This window comes from Vipera berus (assembly GCF_964194415.1).
Source record: "Vipera berus genome assembly, chromosome: 3".
Lineage (NCBI taxonomy): Eukaryota > Metazoa > Chordata > Lepidosauria > Squamata > Viperidae > Vipera > Vipera berus.
This window is the reverse complement of record NC_138204.1, coordinates 109,895,724-109,915,916: the sequence shown is the minus strand read 5'-3', so window position 1 is coordinate 109,915,916 and position 20,193 is coordinate 109,895,724. Positions and strand designations below refer to the sequence as shown.

At 43.0% G+C, this 20,193-nt stretch overlaps 1 protein-coding gene across 1 annotated transcript in view; it reads left to right on the top strand.

Annotated features, from left to right (window-relative positions):
• The window catches only part of XPR1 (xenotropic and polytropic retrovirus receptor 1), a 106,134-nt gene that overhangs the window by 41,714 nt on the left and 44,227 nt on the right, over positions 1-20,193 (top strand). The window contains exons 5-10 of the mRNA XM_081325779.1: positions 924-1,073; positions 2,296-2,379; positions 4,120-4,201; positions 11,640-11,827; positions 13,012-13,191; positions 19,231-19,396. Of these exons, the coding sequence (XP_081181905.1) occupies positions 924-1,073; positions 2,296-2,379; positions 4,120-4,201; positions 11,640-11,827; positions 13,012-13,191; positions 19,231-19,396 (850 nt within the window). The remainder of the gene's footprint in view (positions 1-923; positions 1,074-2,295; positions 2,380-4,119; positions 4,202-11,639; positions 11,828-13,011; positions 13,192-19,230; positions 19,397-20,193) is intronic.

Genomic DNA, 20,193 nt, shown 5'->3' with positions numbered 1-20,193 from the left:
CTTTTTTAAATTATATATTAGTATATAATAATTATACAGTGATATAGTTTACTGTTTTATATATAATGGCACAAACTATTGAGTTTTTCTTAAATTTAATTGCACTGTTTTTAAAAATTAAATAAATACAAATATACACACATATACTCGGTGTTATCTTTAAAATAAATTACACCTTAAAATAAGTCACACTTTTCCATGTACCTGGTGATTAAATGTAATATAATGTGCCATAGGCTTAAAATAACAATAGCTTTTTCTATTAGCGTTTTAATTAATTCCCATGTATTACAATGAGTTAAAAACAAACGAAGATTTCCATATACTTCATTTTTAATTCTTTGTTTTTTTCTGAGAATCCCACAACTTTCTTCTTTGAATATTCAATTTCTCCGATAATTATTCCCAGTAAATAGCACTTTATTTGCCAGGTGTTCTAAAATGTGTTCAGCGGTCAGTGAATTGGGAATGTCAGCTTGTTTCAAATCCACTGTTTTTGTCTGTATGAAGTCTGTATGAAGTATGGAGTTACTGTTAGTGACAATCAATTTTATGCATCACTATGTATAAAACTGAAAGTCAACCAAATGTGGATTACAAGCAGACTTCAGCTCTGGCATTTTAATGTAAACATGCAATTGACAAGATGAGGTTACTTCTTTAGCAGCAGTATAGTATGAGGAAATATATGATTTTTCAAAGCTAGCTTTGTTATTTTTTTGTTAATTTTAAAGAAACAACACTGGCTATATCATCATGGATAGAAAAATGTAACATATGTTTCTTTTAAAAAAAGGAAAAGATTTTATAGTTTCTTCCTCCAGGTGATTTATTTCCCTTCCCAATTCCCTGATATCAAACAAAAGGATAATATGTGCAAAAACCAAGCAAATAACATGGTTGTGTTTTATCTTTATCTTTAGAATCTAAATTTCACAGGGTTTCGTAAGATTTTGAAGAAACATGATAAGATCCTGGAGACACCACGAGGTGCTGATTGGAGAGTGGCTCATGTTGAAGTGGCTCCTTTCTATACTTGCAAGAAAATCAACCAGCTCATCTCTGAAACAGAAGTATAGTATACTACTTAAGGGATGGTTCTAGAATTTACTCTTCCAAAATGGGCCAGTATTGGTTCATGTTACATTATTTGTAGAAATGAATTGCCTAATACACTACTGACTACTTTTGATGTTTATTTATAATTGTGTAGAAATTAAAATCCTACTAAATAAAGTCATTTTAGTACAAGTTGTATTTGACTTACAACCATTTGTTCTGTGAGCGTTCAAAATTTTAGCACTGCTAAACGAAGGGACTAGTCACTATTTCCAACGTTACAGCTGTTGCTTTGCCCCCATGGTCAATTGATCGAACTTTGGAGACTTGGCAGCCTGTCCACGTTTACAACCACAGGGCTTTCTCTGACCGCCTGTCTCCCCCATCGATACATTTTTGCCTTCCCCTGCAGTCTGCAGCCCTTGATGCCCTAACGAAGCTTTGCCACCTTCTTCCTCCTGCTGCTGACCAAGCACACCAGGTCTGGCCCTTGGAAGGCAGCTGCTAGCTGCATAAGGGTTTCTTCCCTAGGTCGTGCACAGCCTTTTCCTAGTGATACCTGGAGAAGGATGTGGCCAGCAGCTCCTCACAAAGGGATAGACCAAGCATGCTTCATCGGCAGCAGGAGGAGGGAGACAGCAAAGCTAAGCTGGAGTGCAGGGTGATAAGGTGAGGGTGTCAATGACTGAGACCAGGCTAGGGTGGCTGCAGCTTCCCTGGGACGAGAGACTCTTGTGCTGGTGGAACTAGGCTTTGTGCTCTGCAGCAGCTCATGGGCTTCTAATGCAGCCCTAGAGTCTGAGGACCCCACAAAGCCCTTTTTCATGGCTGTGCTGAAGCTGGGTTTCATGCTGCACTGTGGCTTGGGCTTCTTGCAGCCCCAGAGCTGCAGAACACCAAGAAACCCCTTTGAATCACACTGTTGGACTGGGCTGGAGTTGGGCTTTGTGCTGCAGCTCAGGGGCTTCTTGCAACCCCAGCGCTGTGGTGCATGCCAAAAAGCACCTGAGCTCCAGTATATTCTTTTCCCAGCATTCCTATGGTTAGATATATGCATGCATGTAGCCTCTACCCTCTATCCCTGGCCTCCCTGAGCTTGCACCGCAATGCAGAAACCACTCTTCAACTTGTGCATGGCCTGTGCCAGACCTTTCAGTGCCTCCCCTACCCTTTACCTCCCCTGTGTATCTGTGTATATAAAAACTTTTAGTTATAACTTTTTATCCATGCTTTTAGGCAGTGGTAACCAATGAACTGGAAGATGGAGACCGACAGAAAGCCATGAAACGATTGCGTGTCCCACCACTAGGCGCAGCACAGGTGATGGAAATATAAGAAGTCCTTCACTGTATTTCCTTGGATAAATGGACATCATTTAAGAGTTGGCATCAAATTCATATCTTGAATTATCTTTTACTTTGTAACATCCACTTCAGAAATCTTGGAAGTAGACAGTGCATTAATACGTAATGGCAGAATAGAAAGGATGCTAGAATAAAAAAGTTCATGTGTACTCAGCTCAGCCCAGTTCCAGTTAATTATTTTGTTATTTTCCTCTACTGTTTATTCCTGTGAAAAGTCTTGGGCAAATACCTCTGTAAGACAGCAACAGTAAGAGAAAAACAGAAGATTTTATATAGCTAAGTCATTCTTAGAGATTTTAGTCATTCATTTTAAGCAAAATATTCTTTTAGTCCATGGCTTTTGTTTATGTCTGCTGAGGCCAATTGAGCCACCTTCCTTTTCCAACACTGGTTCCTTTTTCCAGTCAGCATTGTCTTAATTGCCTAACTGCTGCTTTGATTTTGATTAGACTCTGGCCCTAGCACCTTTACAGCTGCAGGTCAGCTTCTCCATTCAAGAAAGCCTTTTCAGTAGTAGCATTGACACAACCATGTCATGAGAGCCGAATAGTTTCTTGACATTAAATCGTTATCATGCTTTATCATCACCAGTACTTGGCATCAAATGCTCTGCATAGCAGTGTCAGCACTAAAAAAAATGATACCTGCCTCAGGCCAATCACAACTGAGCAATTACCTAATCCTTATTCCATTCAACAATGATTATGTGGATAAGCCTGCCACAGAAGAAATGACTATTGATTGCAGTTACCCCACTTGTTCTACTGATTAAGGGACCAGGCTAAAAACCGGGAGACTTTGAGTTCTAATCCCATTTTAGACATGAAACTCGACTGGGTGGCTTTGGGCCAGTCACTCTTTCTCGGCCCAACTCACCTCCTAGGGTGGTTGTTGTGGTGAAAGTAGGAGGGGGAAGGAATATTAGGTATGCTTGCCACCGCAAGTTATTTATAAAAATAGTAAAAGCAGGATATAAATAAATAGCAATGAGCAGTAATTATATTGTTATTATTAGTAATAATGGGATATAACTAGTACTGTGCTAAGGCCCACACAACCTGGTAATGTCTTGAACTATTTAATTCCCTCCCTGGTGTTATGAAAACCCCTTTTTGGCCACTTATTTATGTATTATTGCTTACATCCACATATAATAGCTTTGCAGTATTTTACAAAGCAGCATTATAATACAATCTTCTCAATATTTATTTGTACTTTAGAATAAATAAATGGCTATAGCATTTGTAAGGCTTCAGTATGTCTCCTTAAATTGGACTTATTTACATCCATAAAAACGCCAAAAGTGTTGCCATTTGCTCCAATAATAGCATTTTTTTTCTCACTGGAAGAAGCAGCAGCTCAGACACAAACCTTAAGAAAAAATTACAGCGGAAGGAAAGCCTTAATCTCCTACATCCCCTTCCTCAGTATTGCTTTGCCAGCAGGATAGTTCCTTCTGAGTAAGAGTAAAAGTTCAGGAGATTTAGTCTCATATCCTCACCATACACAGTTTAGGTCTAAGATTAACTTTCATTAATAAGCACGGCAGGTATATAAATGAATTCAGTTGGCAGAAAGGGATTCCATAACTGGTTTGCTTGCAAACTGATATATCAATAAGCTTGATAATATCAGCACAATCTTTTAAAAACGTAGACAGAGATTTTATATAAAAACTGCTCTGTTCCCTCTGCAGCCTGCACCAGCATGGACTACGTTCAGAGTCGGGTTGTTCTGTGGAATATTCATTGTGCTCAATATCACCCTCATACTTTCAGGTTAGTTTTCAATAAGTAAACTTTAATTGGATTCAGGATTGTGTGTGTGTGTGTGTGTAATTTTAATGTTACCGTAGGATGAGTTTTAAATCAAGTCTCTTCAAAAGCTAAATAAAGGTATTAAACTCACAATGATATTTTGAATAACCTTTTTTTTCCAGACAGAATGACTGACCCTGTACAAACAATGAAACTGAGTTCTGTCATAACATTCAGCTGCTTTCATACCTCAAATGTAAACTAGCCTTAAGCCAGGGAATCTCAAAACTTGCAATACTGTAACCTTTTAAAATGAATGTCACAACCCTCCATGAGTAAAGTGAATGCTGTTGTTGGGATTAGGCTTGCACAAAAAATAACTATACCATATAGTTTTAATAATTAATAATTAAATAATATACCAGTTTACACCTTCACAGAGCCTTACAATTTTATAAATGTATAACAATTTATAATCATAATTTTTCATATGAATTTATTTTCACATAATTCCTAAAATCTCTCCTTTATTTATTTTATTTTGAAGATATTCTTATTCACTAGAGTTAGGAGGAAAAAATAAAAAGTTATCCTTGCCTTAAATCAGTTTTTCTTAAACTGTTCTTAGATGCTACAGCATGCAAAACACTGGCGAGCTGAAAGTTGCTTTTTGTGCTCTTTCTCCTATAGCAGCCACAATACAATAAGTCAGCACTCATTCTCCCTTCCCATCGCCTCTCTCCATCAGGTCCGATGATTAGAGCTTTGCTTAGAAGTCTAGTGCCCTCCAGACATGATTACTTCTCCTTTGATCAAGCCGCCTAAGAAAGTTAGCAGGCACAGAGGTAGAGAAGGCAGACACAAACAGAGGAAGAGATAGGGTATAGGTACGACTGTTCCAAATGGGTGCAAGTTGTGCATTGCAAAAGCATGACAAGTGGGCTCCAGATGGTTGTACACGCAACATCAATGAAAAGAGGGGGAGCAGATTAATTCAGCTTGTAGTCCCTGAGTAGAAATAGGCTGGAAATGTTGCAGGGGGAGGGGGAACAAAAGGGTAAGCCTTCTGTCTCTTCCTGGTTTTTCCACATCCTTTGTAATACCTTGTCTGGCATCAGCAAAAAAAGGTGGAGTGGTGGATAGGGCCTCCTGCACAGGCTATATAGCCCAGGCAATGGAAGAGACAGGGCTGCTGAGGTGTGGCAAAACAGTTTTTGCACAAAGGTACCTTACAAATTAGTAGCAGTCCTGGGTAAAAGATGCAGATAAACAGATCAATACAGAAATTATGTGTATCTCTGCCATAAGGAGAGGAGGAGGAACAGGCAAAAAAAAAGGAAAGAGGATATCAGAATTTTTTTCCAAAGGGTAAGAAATTCCTGTCCCCCATCAATCACTTATGCAAATCATTAAGCTGAATTGTATTTTAAAAAAAACCCTTCTCTCAAAAATGTGAGGGGCAAAGCTTTCTTATGCCATTGAATTGTGGACTAACAGAGTGGGCTTGCTCCTAGATTTCAGTATGAGAGTGTTGCTCCATATATTTGCCACTGTATTGGGAAAATAAAATTTCCAAAACCTGCCAATGAAGAATTTTTAATGCAGTATATAAAAATGTTAGTATTCTAGAATAATTAAAAAACAATATTCAAAAAAGTAAAGGAATTGGATGTTCAGTATAGTTTTCCTAAAGTAGTAATTCCATTTTTCAAATACCGCATCTTTAATTTCCTCTCTGCGAATGGGCTTTTAAAATGTTTTTTTAATTTAACTTTTCAAACTATTATAGTTTGCTTATTTCAATTCTGGATGTCCTTAGAACAATCTGTGTGTTTGTATTCAATTGCTAATTTGAAAGTAAAAAAACACAAGTCTTTTGATGGCTGAGAGTATATTGTAGTATAAATGAGGGTTGCGGTGTTGTATCATAATCTCATTCCTAAACAGCTTGTAAAATTTGGTTGTAAATAGTGGATTGGGAGTGGCCTTTGGATCAATCCAGTGTAATAGTACAATAAAGCCCTCAATTCAACCAAGTAATGCTGGAGACCGATACTGATTAGAATCAGATGGTATTAAAATATGATGGATATTTTGCCCATAAATAAAATGCATGTAATATTTATTTATTTATTTATTTAAATTTATATGCCGCCCTTCTCCCTGAGGACTCAGGGCGGCTCACAACAATAAAAATTAAAAAACAGGATGAAAAGTTTTAAAAAAGAATTAAACAATAAATACAATAATTACGTGACAATTTTAAAAAACCGATAAAAGCCTTATTAAAAACCATAGTCAGTCCAGACCCGCTTGTTGGAACAACCAAGTCTTCAGGTCACGGCGGAAGGACCGAAGGTCAGGGGTCATCCGCAGCTCCGGGGGTAATTCATTCCAGAGGGTCGGCCTGCCCACAGAAAAGGCTCTCCCCTGGGGGTCGCCAGCCAGCAATTTTGAATATAAGCAAGAAGAAGGCTATTGAGCAATTAATTAACATATTGTTTATGATAATTAACCGTTATCTTGCCTATCTTAACTTGCGTTTCTATTCTGTTTTTTATGGCACTGGTTTTGGTAGGTTGGACTGTTTTTTTCCCTTTGTGTAAAGACAGATGCAAAAAATGAGTTAAATAGTTTTGCTTTCTCCCTGTTGCTTGTCACCTTCTTGCCACTTTCCCCCACTAATGGTCCAATCATTTCCTTAACTTTTTTCTTGTTTATTATATGTTGAAAGAAGCTTTTTTTGTTATTTTTGACTTTGGTCGCAAGCCTTAGTTCATTTTGAGCCTTAGCTTCCCTCACTTCATCTTTGTAGGCACGGGCTGTTTGCTGATATTCTGCCTTAGTTATGTGCCCCTCTTTCCACTTTCTATACTTGTCCTTTTTATCTTTCAATTTATCAGAGAGTTCTTTACAAGTGTTGCACTGAACTAAGCCAGACATTCTTAGATACAAGGATGTACCACTGCTGTTTATGATTAATCATCACCATAGGTACAATACCCATGCTGAATATTGTGAATATTCCTTATCTTTCCAAGGCTGAAATTATGTTCATTTGTTTTTTATGGAGACTTAATATAATCTACTTGACAATATGAGTCTAAAAATATACAGAAGATCAATTATTTTTTACTACTGTTTAAAATGTTCTGACTGAAGTAGTATTAAAAGGTTCAAGGGACAGCTTATGCCAGTCATGAGAAATCTACAATGGCACTAATTAATTCAACTATATAGCAATCTTCTCACTTATAGCTGCTTTTTAAAAATCTGGCTGTTTTTCATGAGCTCATAGAGAAATAAAAGCTTATAAAGAGAAATAGAGAATTTCTTCTATTTCGTTTTGGAAACCAAATAAGGAAATAGGGGAAGTTGTCTTGCATGATTTTTGAACAAAATCTTTGTGGCTCTTACCATTTAGATAGCAATCCTATGAGTGCTTGTTCAGAAGTAGATTTTAGATAGGCTCTATTACAAAGTAAGAATAGATAAGATAGAAAAGAAAAGAAAATAGCTTAAATGAATCTAAAATAATTAGAGTTTGCATAAATTAAAAACAAAGTTTCAAGAGTAGCTTTATTAGGCATACTCTCCTATGCTTATGGTATCATACCTAAGATATAGGATGCTATTTCTGGCAAGATGTGTGTTGTAATTATAAGCAAAGTTTTAAGAACTTAACTCCTGGTATCCTCTAGATCAGCGGCCCCCAACCTTTTGTACACCAGGGATCCATGGAGAGAGAGGTTTTTCCATGGACCCAAAGGGATATGGTTTCATGTGCTGCCTGCATTCCATGGATGGGGGCTTCGCTTGTTTGCACAGCACAGTTGATCCCCACTGACTGGAAGTTGAGGCCCCCTACTCTAACACAACCCCTTGCTATGGGCCATGATGGTTGCAGTGATAGGAATTAGACCAAACATAACATGCTCCACGTTGCCACATGATTTCCTGGAAATTGCCCAAAATTGCCAGAGTAGTTTTAGGGCAATTAATCAAGTTATTTATTATATCTTTATTTCAGATATTTCCAGGAACTGTAAGATACATAGTCATTGCCGGCTGACAAAAGCAGTACATTCTCTTTCCAGAATAGCATTTTTAACTATTATCCCAAACATTTTGCCTTATATTACTTGCTAAGCCATGTGCTTGTTCTTTGAAAAAAAATTAAAATCGATTTTTCTGAGATCATCCCCTCTTTAATCCTTTTTATTGAATGAATGAACCTTTATTGTCAATTGTCCCTCCTGTATTGTTGCATTTGCTTTACTTTAGTACAGGGATGGCAAACCTATGGCACGCGTGCCACAGGCAGCATGCAGAGACATCCCTGTGGGCACGTGCGCCATCACCCAAGAGGGAGGCAAGGCCAGTCTGCCCCACCACCACCCCTCTCCACGTGCTCCTGTGCTCTTTCTCTCTTTCTCTCTGCACTGAGAGTCAGGGAGCAGCTGCAAGAGCTGGGTGGATCCGGACTGGATGGTGGAGGCAGCTGCAGCATGAGTCCAGGTAAGCCTCCAGAGCGATTTTGCACCCCCCTGATGGCTGATCAGTGTGGCAGAGGCCTTTTCAAAGCCTCTTGAGCTCGCATCCATGGCCGCGGAGCAATTGTGCGGTGTGCCAGCGACCCGATCCAGGCTCCAGAGACCTGCAAAAGAACTCTTCACAATGATTTTGCACCCTCCCCACTGCCGATCTAGGCGACTGAAGCACCACAAATTGGCCCCACAGCCATTGAGGCTTCAAAAAGGCCTCTGCCACCTGGATCGGCCGGGGGGGGGGGACAAAATCGCTGTGCAGCCCGAGATCCATGGGACAGAGGCCTTTTCCAAGCAGTGGCAGGGTGATCCATGTGGGGGGTGGAAATGGTGGAAGCGACAGGACAATCCATACGGGGGGGAATGGTGGCCTGGCAGTCGGTCTCCGGAGGGATGTGCGCAGCCGCTGTGCGCCCAAAACAGGCCCTCTTTGAAGAGGGCCAGTTTCAGACGCACAGAGGATGCTCGCCTCCCTCCAGAGGAGAACGGCTACCTGGCACATCGTGGCAGAAGGCCGATTTCTGGTGCATAGCGGCCGCTTACCTCCCTCCAAATCGGCTGGGGGAGGGATGAAATTGCTCTGCAGCCCTAGATGTGGGTAGCAGAAGCATTTTTGAAGCCTCTGGAGCTCACACCCATAGCCATGGGGAGTTTTTATGATGCTCCAGTGGCCCAATCCGGGCGTTGGAGGCCTGCAAAATGCTTCTGCTTCCCAGATCTAGGGCTGCAGAGCAATTTCGCTCCCCCTCCCCAGCCCATTTGGGCAGCAGAAGCATTTTGCAAGCCTCCAACGCCCGGATCGGGCCACTGGAGCATCGTAAAATCTCCCCACGGCCATGGATGCGAGTTCCAGAGGCCTCAAAAACTCTTCTGCCGAGATTGGCCATGAGGGGTAGGAGAAATTGCTCTGCATCTGTAGATCTGGGCAGCAGAAGCGGCAGAGAGAAAGAGATTGAGCCAGCAGGGAAGCAAAAGTGTGGGGAAAGGAAAGCATTGCAAAGTAAGCAAACTTACAAAAAGGGGAATCTCTCTCTGTCTCTCTCACACACACACTTCCCCACCCCCTTTAATATCATGTCTTCCTCCACCCCTTTAATATGTCTTCCCCACCCCTTAATATCATGTCTTCCTCCACCCCCTTTAATATGTCTTCCCCCACCCCCTTTAATATCTCTTCTCCACCCCCTTAATATCATGTCTATCCCCACCCCCTTTAATATCAGTGAGGCTCCTCCAGTGGACCATGACCCGGTGCTCACCCCGGTCCCATCCCCCCTCCGCCGGATACCCTCAGATTCGCCCCAGTCCTGCCCAGCTCCGAACAAGTGCCTCTGATGCAAATTATGTTGAGCTGGCCATGCCCTCCAGTAGGCCATGCCCATGCCGGCCACGCCCACCCAGTGGGCCACGCCCGACGATAAGTGGGATTTGGGTTGCAGTTTGGGCACTTGGTCTCAAAAAGGTTCGCCACCACTGCTTTAGTACTTTAGTACTTGCTTTACTTAGTACTATCCCCCTTCACCTAAAAAACTGCAATCAATCACTAAATCACTTTGTATGGCATATATTTTGTAATTAAATTATTGATATGTTAAATAAATAAGGGGCATTTAGTTATGATCTATCATCAGCATTCCTATTATTTTTAAATAATGTGGTTGCTGTTGTTATTCATTGCAATGAGTCCATATAGATTGTGGTGATAAATATATAAGTAAATATATAAATGATATGAAGAAGGGGAGCAAACAGTTTTCTCTCTCCTAATGCTACAACTTGAGGATATCAGAGAAAACAGATTATTAGGTAGAAATGCATAATGAGAGCCAATTTGGTCTACTGGTTAAGGCATCAGGTTAGAAACTGAGAGACTTGAATTCTGGTCCCGCCTTAGGCATGAAAGTCAGCTGGGTGACTTTGGGCCAGTCACTCACTCTCAGCCTAATCAGCCTCACAGGTTTGCTGTGGGGAAAATAGGAGGAGGGAGGAATATTAGGTGTGTTTGCTGTCTTGAGTTATTTATAAAAATAATAAATGTGGAATATCAACAAGCTTTGGTTTACAGCCATATGATAATAATTGGAATTATCTTGGTTGGCTATAAAAACGAAGAGACTACACGAGTAACAGCTAATGATGTGGATTGTATGGAATGTCTGTCTTCAATGGTTACATGCTTCTTAGTATCAACTGCTAGGGAACATCGAAGGGAAAGAATTTTTATACCCTTGTGCTGGTGCTGTCACTTCCATTGAAATGGCCATATAAAGCATTTTGTTTATGCATAGCAGCCAGGACTAGTGCATATATTGTAGTAAAATGGAAAAGAAAGAATCATGTCTGAGTTGCCTGCAAGTTTCTATCAGGATAATGAAACTTGCTCTATGTACACCTAGATAAAGAAGCTGTATTTTTTATATCAAAAGATAAAGAGAACTTCAAGCACACTCCTGGGGATTTCACAGACACAAATATGTTAATTTTTTCAACAGTATGGAAATGGTTTGCCGTTACTGTTACCCTGGTGTTCCTTGGTGGTTTCCCACCCTAGCACCAAGGGCTGCTCCTATTTACCTTCTAAATTCAGACAAGATCAGACAGGTATTACTATCTGCTGAAATTTTTCATATATTGCTGAAATATAATTCCCAGCATTCATCACAGTTTCACAATTTGGGCCAGCCTGCTGGAAAGTGTAGATCAGCAAATATGGAGGGTCAGCTGACTCTGTTCTGATCAGAAAGGGAACATAATTGCTGAAATTAAGTAGGTATGACTTTTAAATACATTTATTGCAGAATTTTAAGTACAGAGAAAAGAATATGTCCTTTATTATAAAGAAAATTTACCTTAGTTATCTCTAGTAGGTTGTTCATTTTGTATAAGTTGGATTTGCATCTATTCCTTAATAGGTGTGTTTAAAATGGAAGGATCAAATGTGTGGCCACTCATAAGAATCTATCGAGGGGGATTTCTTCTGATAGAATTCCTGTTTCTCCTTGGCATTAACACGTACGGCTGGAGGCAAGCTGGAGTGAATCATGTTCTCATCTTTGAGCTCAATCCCCGCAGTAATTTGTCCCATCAGCATCTTTTTGAGGTAAGTTCTATAATTCAAGCAGATTTATATGCCCCAGTACCTATTTTGAAAAGCAGGACCTCTTAAATTCAGTTGCACAGATTCTAGCTAAGGGTATTGTTTGTTTGTTTGTTTGAATTATTGTGAAGTATTTTTCTAAGATTTTTCTTTAAAATGGAAGCATCTCACACTGGCCATACTAACTAGGTAGTTCAGCATCTGGCCACAGAATTCTACGCACCTAGTTTTTTTGTGTTGTGATTTAAATATGACTGAAAATTGTTTGCTTGCTTATATGTAAAATTTATTTGCTGCCCATATAGTATCCAATGACTTTGGGTGGCTTAGTATGATAATAGAAATATTATTAGTATCTTCCCTTTCTGTTTTGTAAGTATTAAATATGTAATGGCTTCTTATCAAAATTCTTTTTTAAAAAGGCCTTTGTATCAGCAGAAGTGAGCTAATACTTTCTTGAAAGGGCATTCTATAGTTACACATCTACTATAATGTAAAATATCTTGCACTTATCTACTGAAATTTAAGGGGAAGAGTGAGAATTGTTATTCAGAGTGTTGTGTTAGTATCGTTGAATGAAGACATCTTCCATACACAAGTAATCCTCAATTTACGACTATAATAGAGCCTGAAATTATGGCAGTAAATCATGTCAGTCATTAAATCACCAAGTGACTGCCAATTTTGCACTCTTTGTAGTGGCCGTTAAGCGAATAGTGTGGTTGTTAAATGAGTCCATTTTATCCTGTGGGCATTTTTTTTTTGCTAGAAACCAGAAGTAAACACCAGTTTCTGGCAAAAATGCTGAAAAATGTGGTATACTGCAAAGGTTCATAAATGTGGACCAGTTGCCAAGTGCCTAAAATGTAGTTCTAGGGACTTCTGCTGTAACTTTGAACAGTCACTAAATGATCAGTTGTAAGTTGAAACTACCTGTAGAGTCGCCTCATGAGTGAGATAGATAGCAACAGTGAGATGGGTAACATATACATTTAATAAAATAAATTGATCAATATAGTCTGGTCCTAAGTGATATAAGAGTTTAAAACTTTTAACTTAGAATTTGAGTTGAAGCTGGAAATAATTTAATTTAATAATACTGAAGTATTATATTCCTAATATATTTTGTGTCCTGCTTTATCTGCGTATAACTGCTAAATTTGCATTTAAAAATGTAATCTTTCTAGATTGCTGGATTCCTTGGAATGCTATGGTGTCTGAGTCTACTGGCATGTATATATGGAGATAGCACTGGATTTCCTATGCAGGCAAACCCACTTATCTTGTATGGATTTATGCTGCTGTTCCTTATCAATCCTACAAAAACTTTTTACTACAAGTCTCGATTTTGGCTGCTTAAACTCTTGGTAAGTCAAAATCTAGTTAAAATCCATCAGCAACTGACAGTCTCACCACTCTTCCTATCAAAAATATTATAATTAAATATTCTCAGATTTAGTTAAATGGACTGGCTACATTGCTTATCCATAGGTAATTTGTACAGTAAATTTAGTCAGTGTTATCCATATGATGCGCAGCAAAAGTTGACAGAAGTCCCATAACTATGTGTTTGATAGTAAAATCATTACATTATTTTTGGGATATAATAGTTCTATCTCCATTTCTGAAATAAGTTTCATTTTAGATAATAACTGATCAGATGTACTGTGAATTCTTCTATTTTACGTACCGTATATACTTGAGTATAAGCCGACTCGAGTATAAGCCGAGACCCCCAATTTCACCCCCAAAAACTGGAAAAAGTTGGTGACTTGAGTATAAGCCGATCCGCCGTTCTGCAAGCCTCCGCCGCCGGCTGCTTCGTTCCGCAGCGGAAAGAAGCAGGCAGGCTGCTTCGTTCCGCAGTGGAAAGAAGCAGCCTGCTTCGTTCAGGCTGCTTCGTTCCACAGCGGAAAGAAGCAGGCAGGCAGGGGGCGGAGGAACGGAGACCCGGCGACGTTTGGGCGCCTCTCCAAATATCCCCAAACGTCGCCGGGTCTCCGTTCCTCTGTGCCCTGCCTGCCTGCTTCTTTCCACAGCAGAAAGAAGCAGGGAGGCAGGGGGCGGAGGAACGGAGACCCGGCGACGTTTGGGGAGGTTTGGGCGCCTCTCCAAATATCCCCAAACGTCGCCGGGTCTCCGTTCCTCTGTGCCCTGCCTGCCTGCTTCTTTCCACAGCGGAAAGAAGCAGGGAGGCAGGGGGCGGAGGAACGGAGACCCGGCGACGTTTGGGGAGGTTTGGGCGCCTCTCCAAATATCCCCAAACGTCGCCGGGTCTCCGTTCCTCTGTGCCCTGCCTGCCTGCTTCTTTCCACAGCGGAAAGAAGCAGGCAGGCAGGGGGCGGAGGAACGGAGACCCGGCGACGTTTGGGGAGGTTTGGGCGCCTCTCCAAATATCCCCAAACGTCGCCGGGTCTCCGTTCCTCTGTGCCCTGCCTGCCTGCTTCTTTCCACAGCAGAAAGAAGCAGGGAGGCAGGGGGCGGAGGAACGGAGGAACGGAGACCCGGCGACGTTTGGGGAGGTTTGGGCGCCTCTCCAAATATCCCCAAACGTCGCCGGGTCTCCGTTCCTCTGTGCCCTGCCTGCCTGCTTCTTTCCACAGCAGAAAGAAGCAGGGAGGCAGGGGGCGGAGGAACGGAGACCCGGCGACGTTTGGGGAGGTTTGGGCGCCTCTCCAAATATCCCCAAACGTCGCCGGGTCTCCGTTCCTCTGTGCCCTGCCTGCCTGCTTCTTTCCACAGCAGAAAGAAGCAGGGAGGCAGGGGGCGGAGGAACGGAGGAACGGAGACCCGGCGACGTTTGGGGAGGTTTGGGCGCCTCTCCAAATATCCCCAAACGTCGCCGGGTCTCCGTTCCTCTGTGCCCTGCCTGCCTGCTTCTTTCCACAGCAGAAAGAAGCAGGGAGGCAGGGGGCGGAGGAACGGAGACCCGGCGACGTTTGGGGAGGTTTGGGCGCCTCTCCAAATATCCCCAAACGTCGCCGGGTCTCCGTTCCTCTGTGCCCTGCCTGCCTGCTTCTTTCCACAGCAGAAAGAAGCAGGGAGGCAGGGGGCGGAGGAACGGAGACCCGGCGACGTTTGGGGAGGTTTGGGCGCCTCTCCAAATATCCCCAAACGTCGCCGGGTCTCCGTTCCTCTGTGCCCTGCCTGCCTGCTTCTTTCCACAGCAGAAAGAAGCAGGGAGGCAGGGGGCGGAGGAACGGAGACCCGGCGACGTTTGGGGAGGTTTGGGCGCCTCTCCAAATATCCCCAAACGTCGCCGGGTCTCCGTTCCTCTGTGCCCTGCCTGCCTGCTTCTTTCCACAGCAGAAAGAAGCAGGGAGGCAGGGGGCGGAGGAACGGAGACCCGGCGACGTTTGGGGAGGTTTGGGCGCCTCTCCAAATATCCCCAAACGTCGCCGGGTCTCCGTTCCTCTGTGCCCTGCCTGCCTGCTTCTTTCCACAGCAGAAAGAAGCAGGGAGGCAGGGGGCGGAGGAACGGAGACCCGGCGACGTTTGGGGATATTTGGAGAGGCGCCCAAACCTCCCCAAACGTCGCCGGGTCTCCATTCCTCTGTGCCCTGCCTGCCTGCTTCTTTCCACAGCAGAAAGAAGCAGGGAGGCAGGGGGCGGAGGAACGGAGACCCGGCGACGTTTGGGGATATTTGGAGAGGCGCCCAAACCTCCCCAAACGTCGCCGGGTCTCCGTTCCTCTGTGCCCTGCCTGCCTGCTTCTTTCCACAGCAGAAAGAAGCAGGGAGGCAGGGGGCGGAGGAACGGAGACCCGGCGACGTTTGGGGAGGTTTGGGCGCCTCTCCAAATATCCCCAAACGTCGCCGGGTCTCCGTTCCTCTGTGCCCTGCCTGCCTGCTTCTTTCCACAGCAGAAAGAAGCAGGGAGGCAGGGGGCGGAGGAACGGAGACCCGGCGACGTTTGGGGATATTTGGAGAGGCGCCCAAACCTCCCCAAACGTCGCCGGGTCTCCGTTCCTCTGTGCCCTGCCTGCCTGCTTCTTTCCACAGCAGAAAGAAGCAGGCAGGCAGGGCACAGAGGAACGGAGACCCGGCGACGTTTGGGGATATTTGGAGAGGCGCCCAAACCTCCCCAAACGTCGCCGGGTCTCCGTTCCTCCGCCCCCTGCCTCCCTGCTTCTTTCTGCTGTGGAAAGAAGCAGGCAGGCAGGGCACAGAGGAACGGAGACCCGGCGACGTTTGGGGATATTTGGAGAGGCGCCCAAACCTCCCCAAACGTCGCCGGGTCTCCGTTCCTCCGCCCCCTGCCTCCCTGCTTCTTTCTGCTGTGGAAAGAAGCAGGCAGGCAGGGCACAGAGGAACGGAGACCCGGCGACGTTTGGGGATATTTGGAGAGGCGCCCAAACCTCCCCAAACGTCGCCGGGTCTCCGTTCCTCCGCCCCCTGCCTCCCTGCTTCTTTCTGCTGTGGAAAGAAGCAGGCAGGCAGGGCACAGAGGAACGGAGACCCGGCGACGTTTGGGGATATTTGGAGAGGCGCCCAAACCTCCCCAAACGTCGCCGGGTCTCCGTTCCTCCGCCCCCTGCCTCCCTGCTTCTTTCTGCTGTGGAAAGAAGCAGGCAGGCAGGGCACAGAGGAACGGAGACCCGGCGACGTTTGGGGATATTTGGAGAGGCGCCCAAACCTCCCCAAACGTCGCCGGGTCTCCGTTCCTCCGCCCCCTGCCTCCCTGCTTCTTTCTGCTGTGGAAAGAAGCAGGCAGGCAGGGCACAGAGGAACGGAGACCCGGCGACGTTTGGGGATATTTGGAGAGGCGCCCAAACCTCCCCAAACGTCGCCGGGTCTCCGTTCCTCCGCCCCCTGCCTGCCTGCTTCTTTCCGCTGTGGAAAGAAGCAGGCAGGCAGGGCGCAGAGGAACGGAGACCCGGCTTCGTTTGGGGACTTTTGGGGAGGTGCGCGCGCACCTCCCCAAACCTCCCCAAACTTCGGCAGGTCTCCGGACGGCGGTGGCTTGGGAGAGGTGAGCGCGATCCCGGAAGCTCCAAAGCCTCGGCCGCGCACAAGTCCTCAGTAAGTTTTTTTGTTGACTGGAGTATAAGCCGAAGTGGAATTTTTCAGCCCAAAAAGTGGGCTGAAAAATTCGGCTTATACTCAAGTATATACGGTATTATGTTTTTTTAATATAAGTGATTGCAATGTACACTGGCATTTCATAACCATCCTATTGTCAGTGTTACTCTTTGAATAATTGTGTCTTGATCATAAAAATGTAACCATTTTGTTTTTATATCCAAAATATAAACATCAGTAATAGATATGACTTCTCATTACTGCTTTAAGTATCATACCATTCTACTGTATCCTATATTTCCAACACTGAGAGTGCTGCTTTGCTCACTCATTCTCTTGTAGCATTTGACTCCGCTCTTTAAAGAGCAGAATGAATGAATCAATGAATTCTAGCTTAATATTCATAACATTGTTAAGTAACATTCATGCTGAAATTAGCTGATTTGAAATCAGCGGGGAACTGAAATTTGATGCAACTGTTATTTCAGCAAAATAGCCAGAAGGAGAAACGAGGTGAATAAGGAGAATTATGAAATCATCAGTTGTTCTTTACCATTACAAAATTCAAAATGATGTAAAATGTAGCTTAATCTGTATAAATGTGTACAATCTGAATGACTACAATGCTTCATCATTCATCATGAATACTCTGCTCCTTTTCATTTTGAACTTGATCCAACTAGCTAAACTTCTGGATTCATAGAGAAATGTATATTTTTCCAAGCATTAGGCTATTATATACTGTTATTGCCTCATTTTATGTGGTTTATATGTAAATCAAATCACGGTTATTTCTATAAGATTTCTATAGGTTAAACCTGTATATACTTTGAAAAGAATGATTACTACCAAATAGCACAAAAGCCAGAGTTTCTGAATAAAATTCTTTGTAATTATATTTTGGCAAAGTATGTCTAGTTTATGACTGGAGGAATTTAAAAGAGATGTGTGGTATCTAAAATATCACCAGCAAAAACTCCAGTTTGTCCTAGTGATTAAAATACTGGCCTAGAAACCCTGAGACTGTGAATTCTAGTCCCACTTTAGGCATGAAATCTGGCTGGGTGACTTTGGGTCAGTCATTCTCTGTCCGCCCAACTCATCTCACAAGATTGTTGTTGTGGAGAAAATAGAGGAGGAAGGAATAATGCATTTTTGCTACCTTGAGTTGCTTATAAAGTAAAGAGGTGGGATAAAAATCCAATAAATAATCCTCTGTCCTTTGCTTGTTTGTATTGTATAGATCTTGGTGTTGCCATTTTAGCATTTGAATGTTGATATTGTAAATAACCATGCAAGAAGAACTATAATCCAAAATAAATGGAACATGAAATGGCCTAGTTTGAGAAACATATAGCTGAAGGCGGAATGGACTGGGAGGCAAAAGCATCTGTTTTTACTATTTCTTCCACTATGGTTGCAATAGTGTACAAGAGCAAACATTTCCACCGCTGTCATCTTTAGCACTAAACAGTTTTCCTAAACTTGATGCTTGGAGATAGACAACTTAAAAGTATTTTATAATCCATTAAAGAATTCTATCAAATTGTTAATGTCAACTAATACTGTAGTATTACTGAACCATTTTCCCATTGAAATTAATCACAAAACTCTCAATAATAACACAGTTTTAATTTGAATGCCTATTATAATGGTGGCCCCCAGGGGGAGGGCCTTCTCTGTGGGCGCTCCGGCTTTATGGAACCAGCTGCCGGTCGAGCTCCGGACGGCACCGGACCTTCGCTCCTTCCGACGCGGTCTGAAGACCCATTTATTTGAACAAGCTGGCCTGGCCTGATGGGGGATGTTAGGGTTTTTAATGGGTTTTTATATTGTTATTGTTTTATCTGGGCGATTATTTAATTCTTTTTTTTTAATTTTTGTATTCTCTATTTATATGTGCCCTGTTCACCGCCCTGAGTCCCTCGGGAGAAGGGCGGTATACAAATTTAATAAAATAAATAAATAAATAAATAAATAAATAAATAAATAAATAAATAAATAAATAAATAATAAATGTAAAACAAAATTTGAATACAAATTCCCAGTTCAATATTATCTGCAAACTTATTATGCTTTTTTAAAAATTTAGTAAATAGTGAAGGTAAGCAAAGCACTTTAAAAGTTAGATGCATCACCTCCCTCAGTCCACTATCTTTGGTCATACATACTAAAACTACTGGGAGTTTTAAGTTCAAAACAACTAGGACATTTGATTGTTGCATACTGTGCATTAGGACAAAAAAGCTCATAATAATTAAACATGCTATTTACATAAAATTGCACTGGGAATTCCTTTAGTTTCTACATCTGCCTTGTAAAATTAAATGATAGAATAATTTCTGTAATGCAGTTTTACCATTTGAATCTTTTGTTTGTGTGTAGTTCCGGGTATTCACTGCCCCATTCCATAAGGTGGGCTTCGCAGATTTTTGGCTCGCTGACCAGCTTAATAGTCTGGCTGTAATACTTATGGACCTTGAATACATGATCTGTTTCTATAGCTTTGAGCTCCAGTGGAAAGCTAAAGATGCATTGCTGGAAGATCCAGGTATGTCATTGAGAAGAGATTTTGTAACTGCCATATAAATTGGTGCGCACTGCGTGTCTAAGACAGCTTGAGCTTTATTTATTCAATGCAACCGTACGGTTGCAGTCTGTTGTGATTCAGGGTCAGCCTGTGGGTTCGGCAGTTGGGTCGGATGATTCAGAGGAGGAGGAGGAGGGGGGTGTTGGAGAGGATGCTGAGGGGGTTGGAGAGCTTGCTGATGAGAGCCCTCAGCCAGGCCCCTCCCACCTGGTCACGACGCAGACGCAGCTGTGTGAGCCTGACAGCGTGGATGAAGATGACCCACAGCTGGCCCTGTTCAAGGACACCCGACGCAGGAGGCAGTCAATCAGGAGTAAACAGAGGAAGGCAATGGGGCACCTCGGAAGGAGGCAGAGAGAAGCCACGCCGTGAACTGTATAAAAGGGGAATGTGTGGGAGGGCTGGTTTGCTGAAGGCAACCGCTTGAATAGCTCCTGTTTCATGGTTCGTGTCTTGTTCTGTTTGCTTTTGTGTCCATAAATTTGGCAGGCTTAGTTCCAGTCTCTTGCCTTCTTGTAAAAGGGGTTGTCCCTGCCTTTTGTGCAGGGCCGGTAGCAGGCTGGTACAGAACACAGTCATTATACACTAGGCAACCCCTGCCCTGCCCTGCCCTGCCAGGTCATTGTTTCAAAAACATTTCTTTGCCTAAATGGAGAAACAAAATGACCCAGGACTGGCAAAAAAATAGTGGGAGCAGCAGGAGTGACTTCTGAGTTCCTGCCAGTTTCCCCAAGGAGTTTCCTTATGGGAATCAGGCA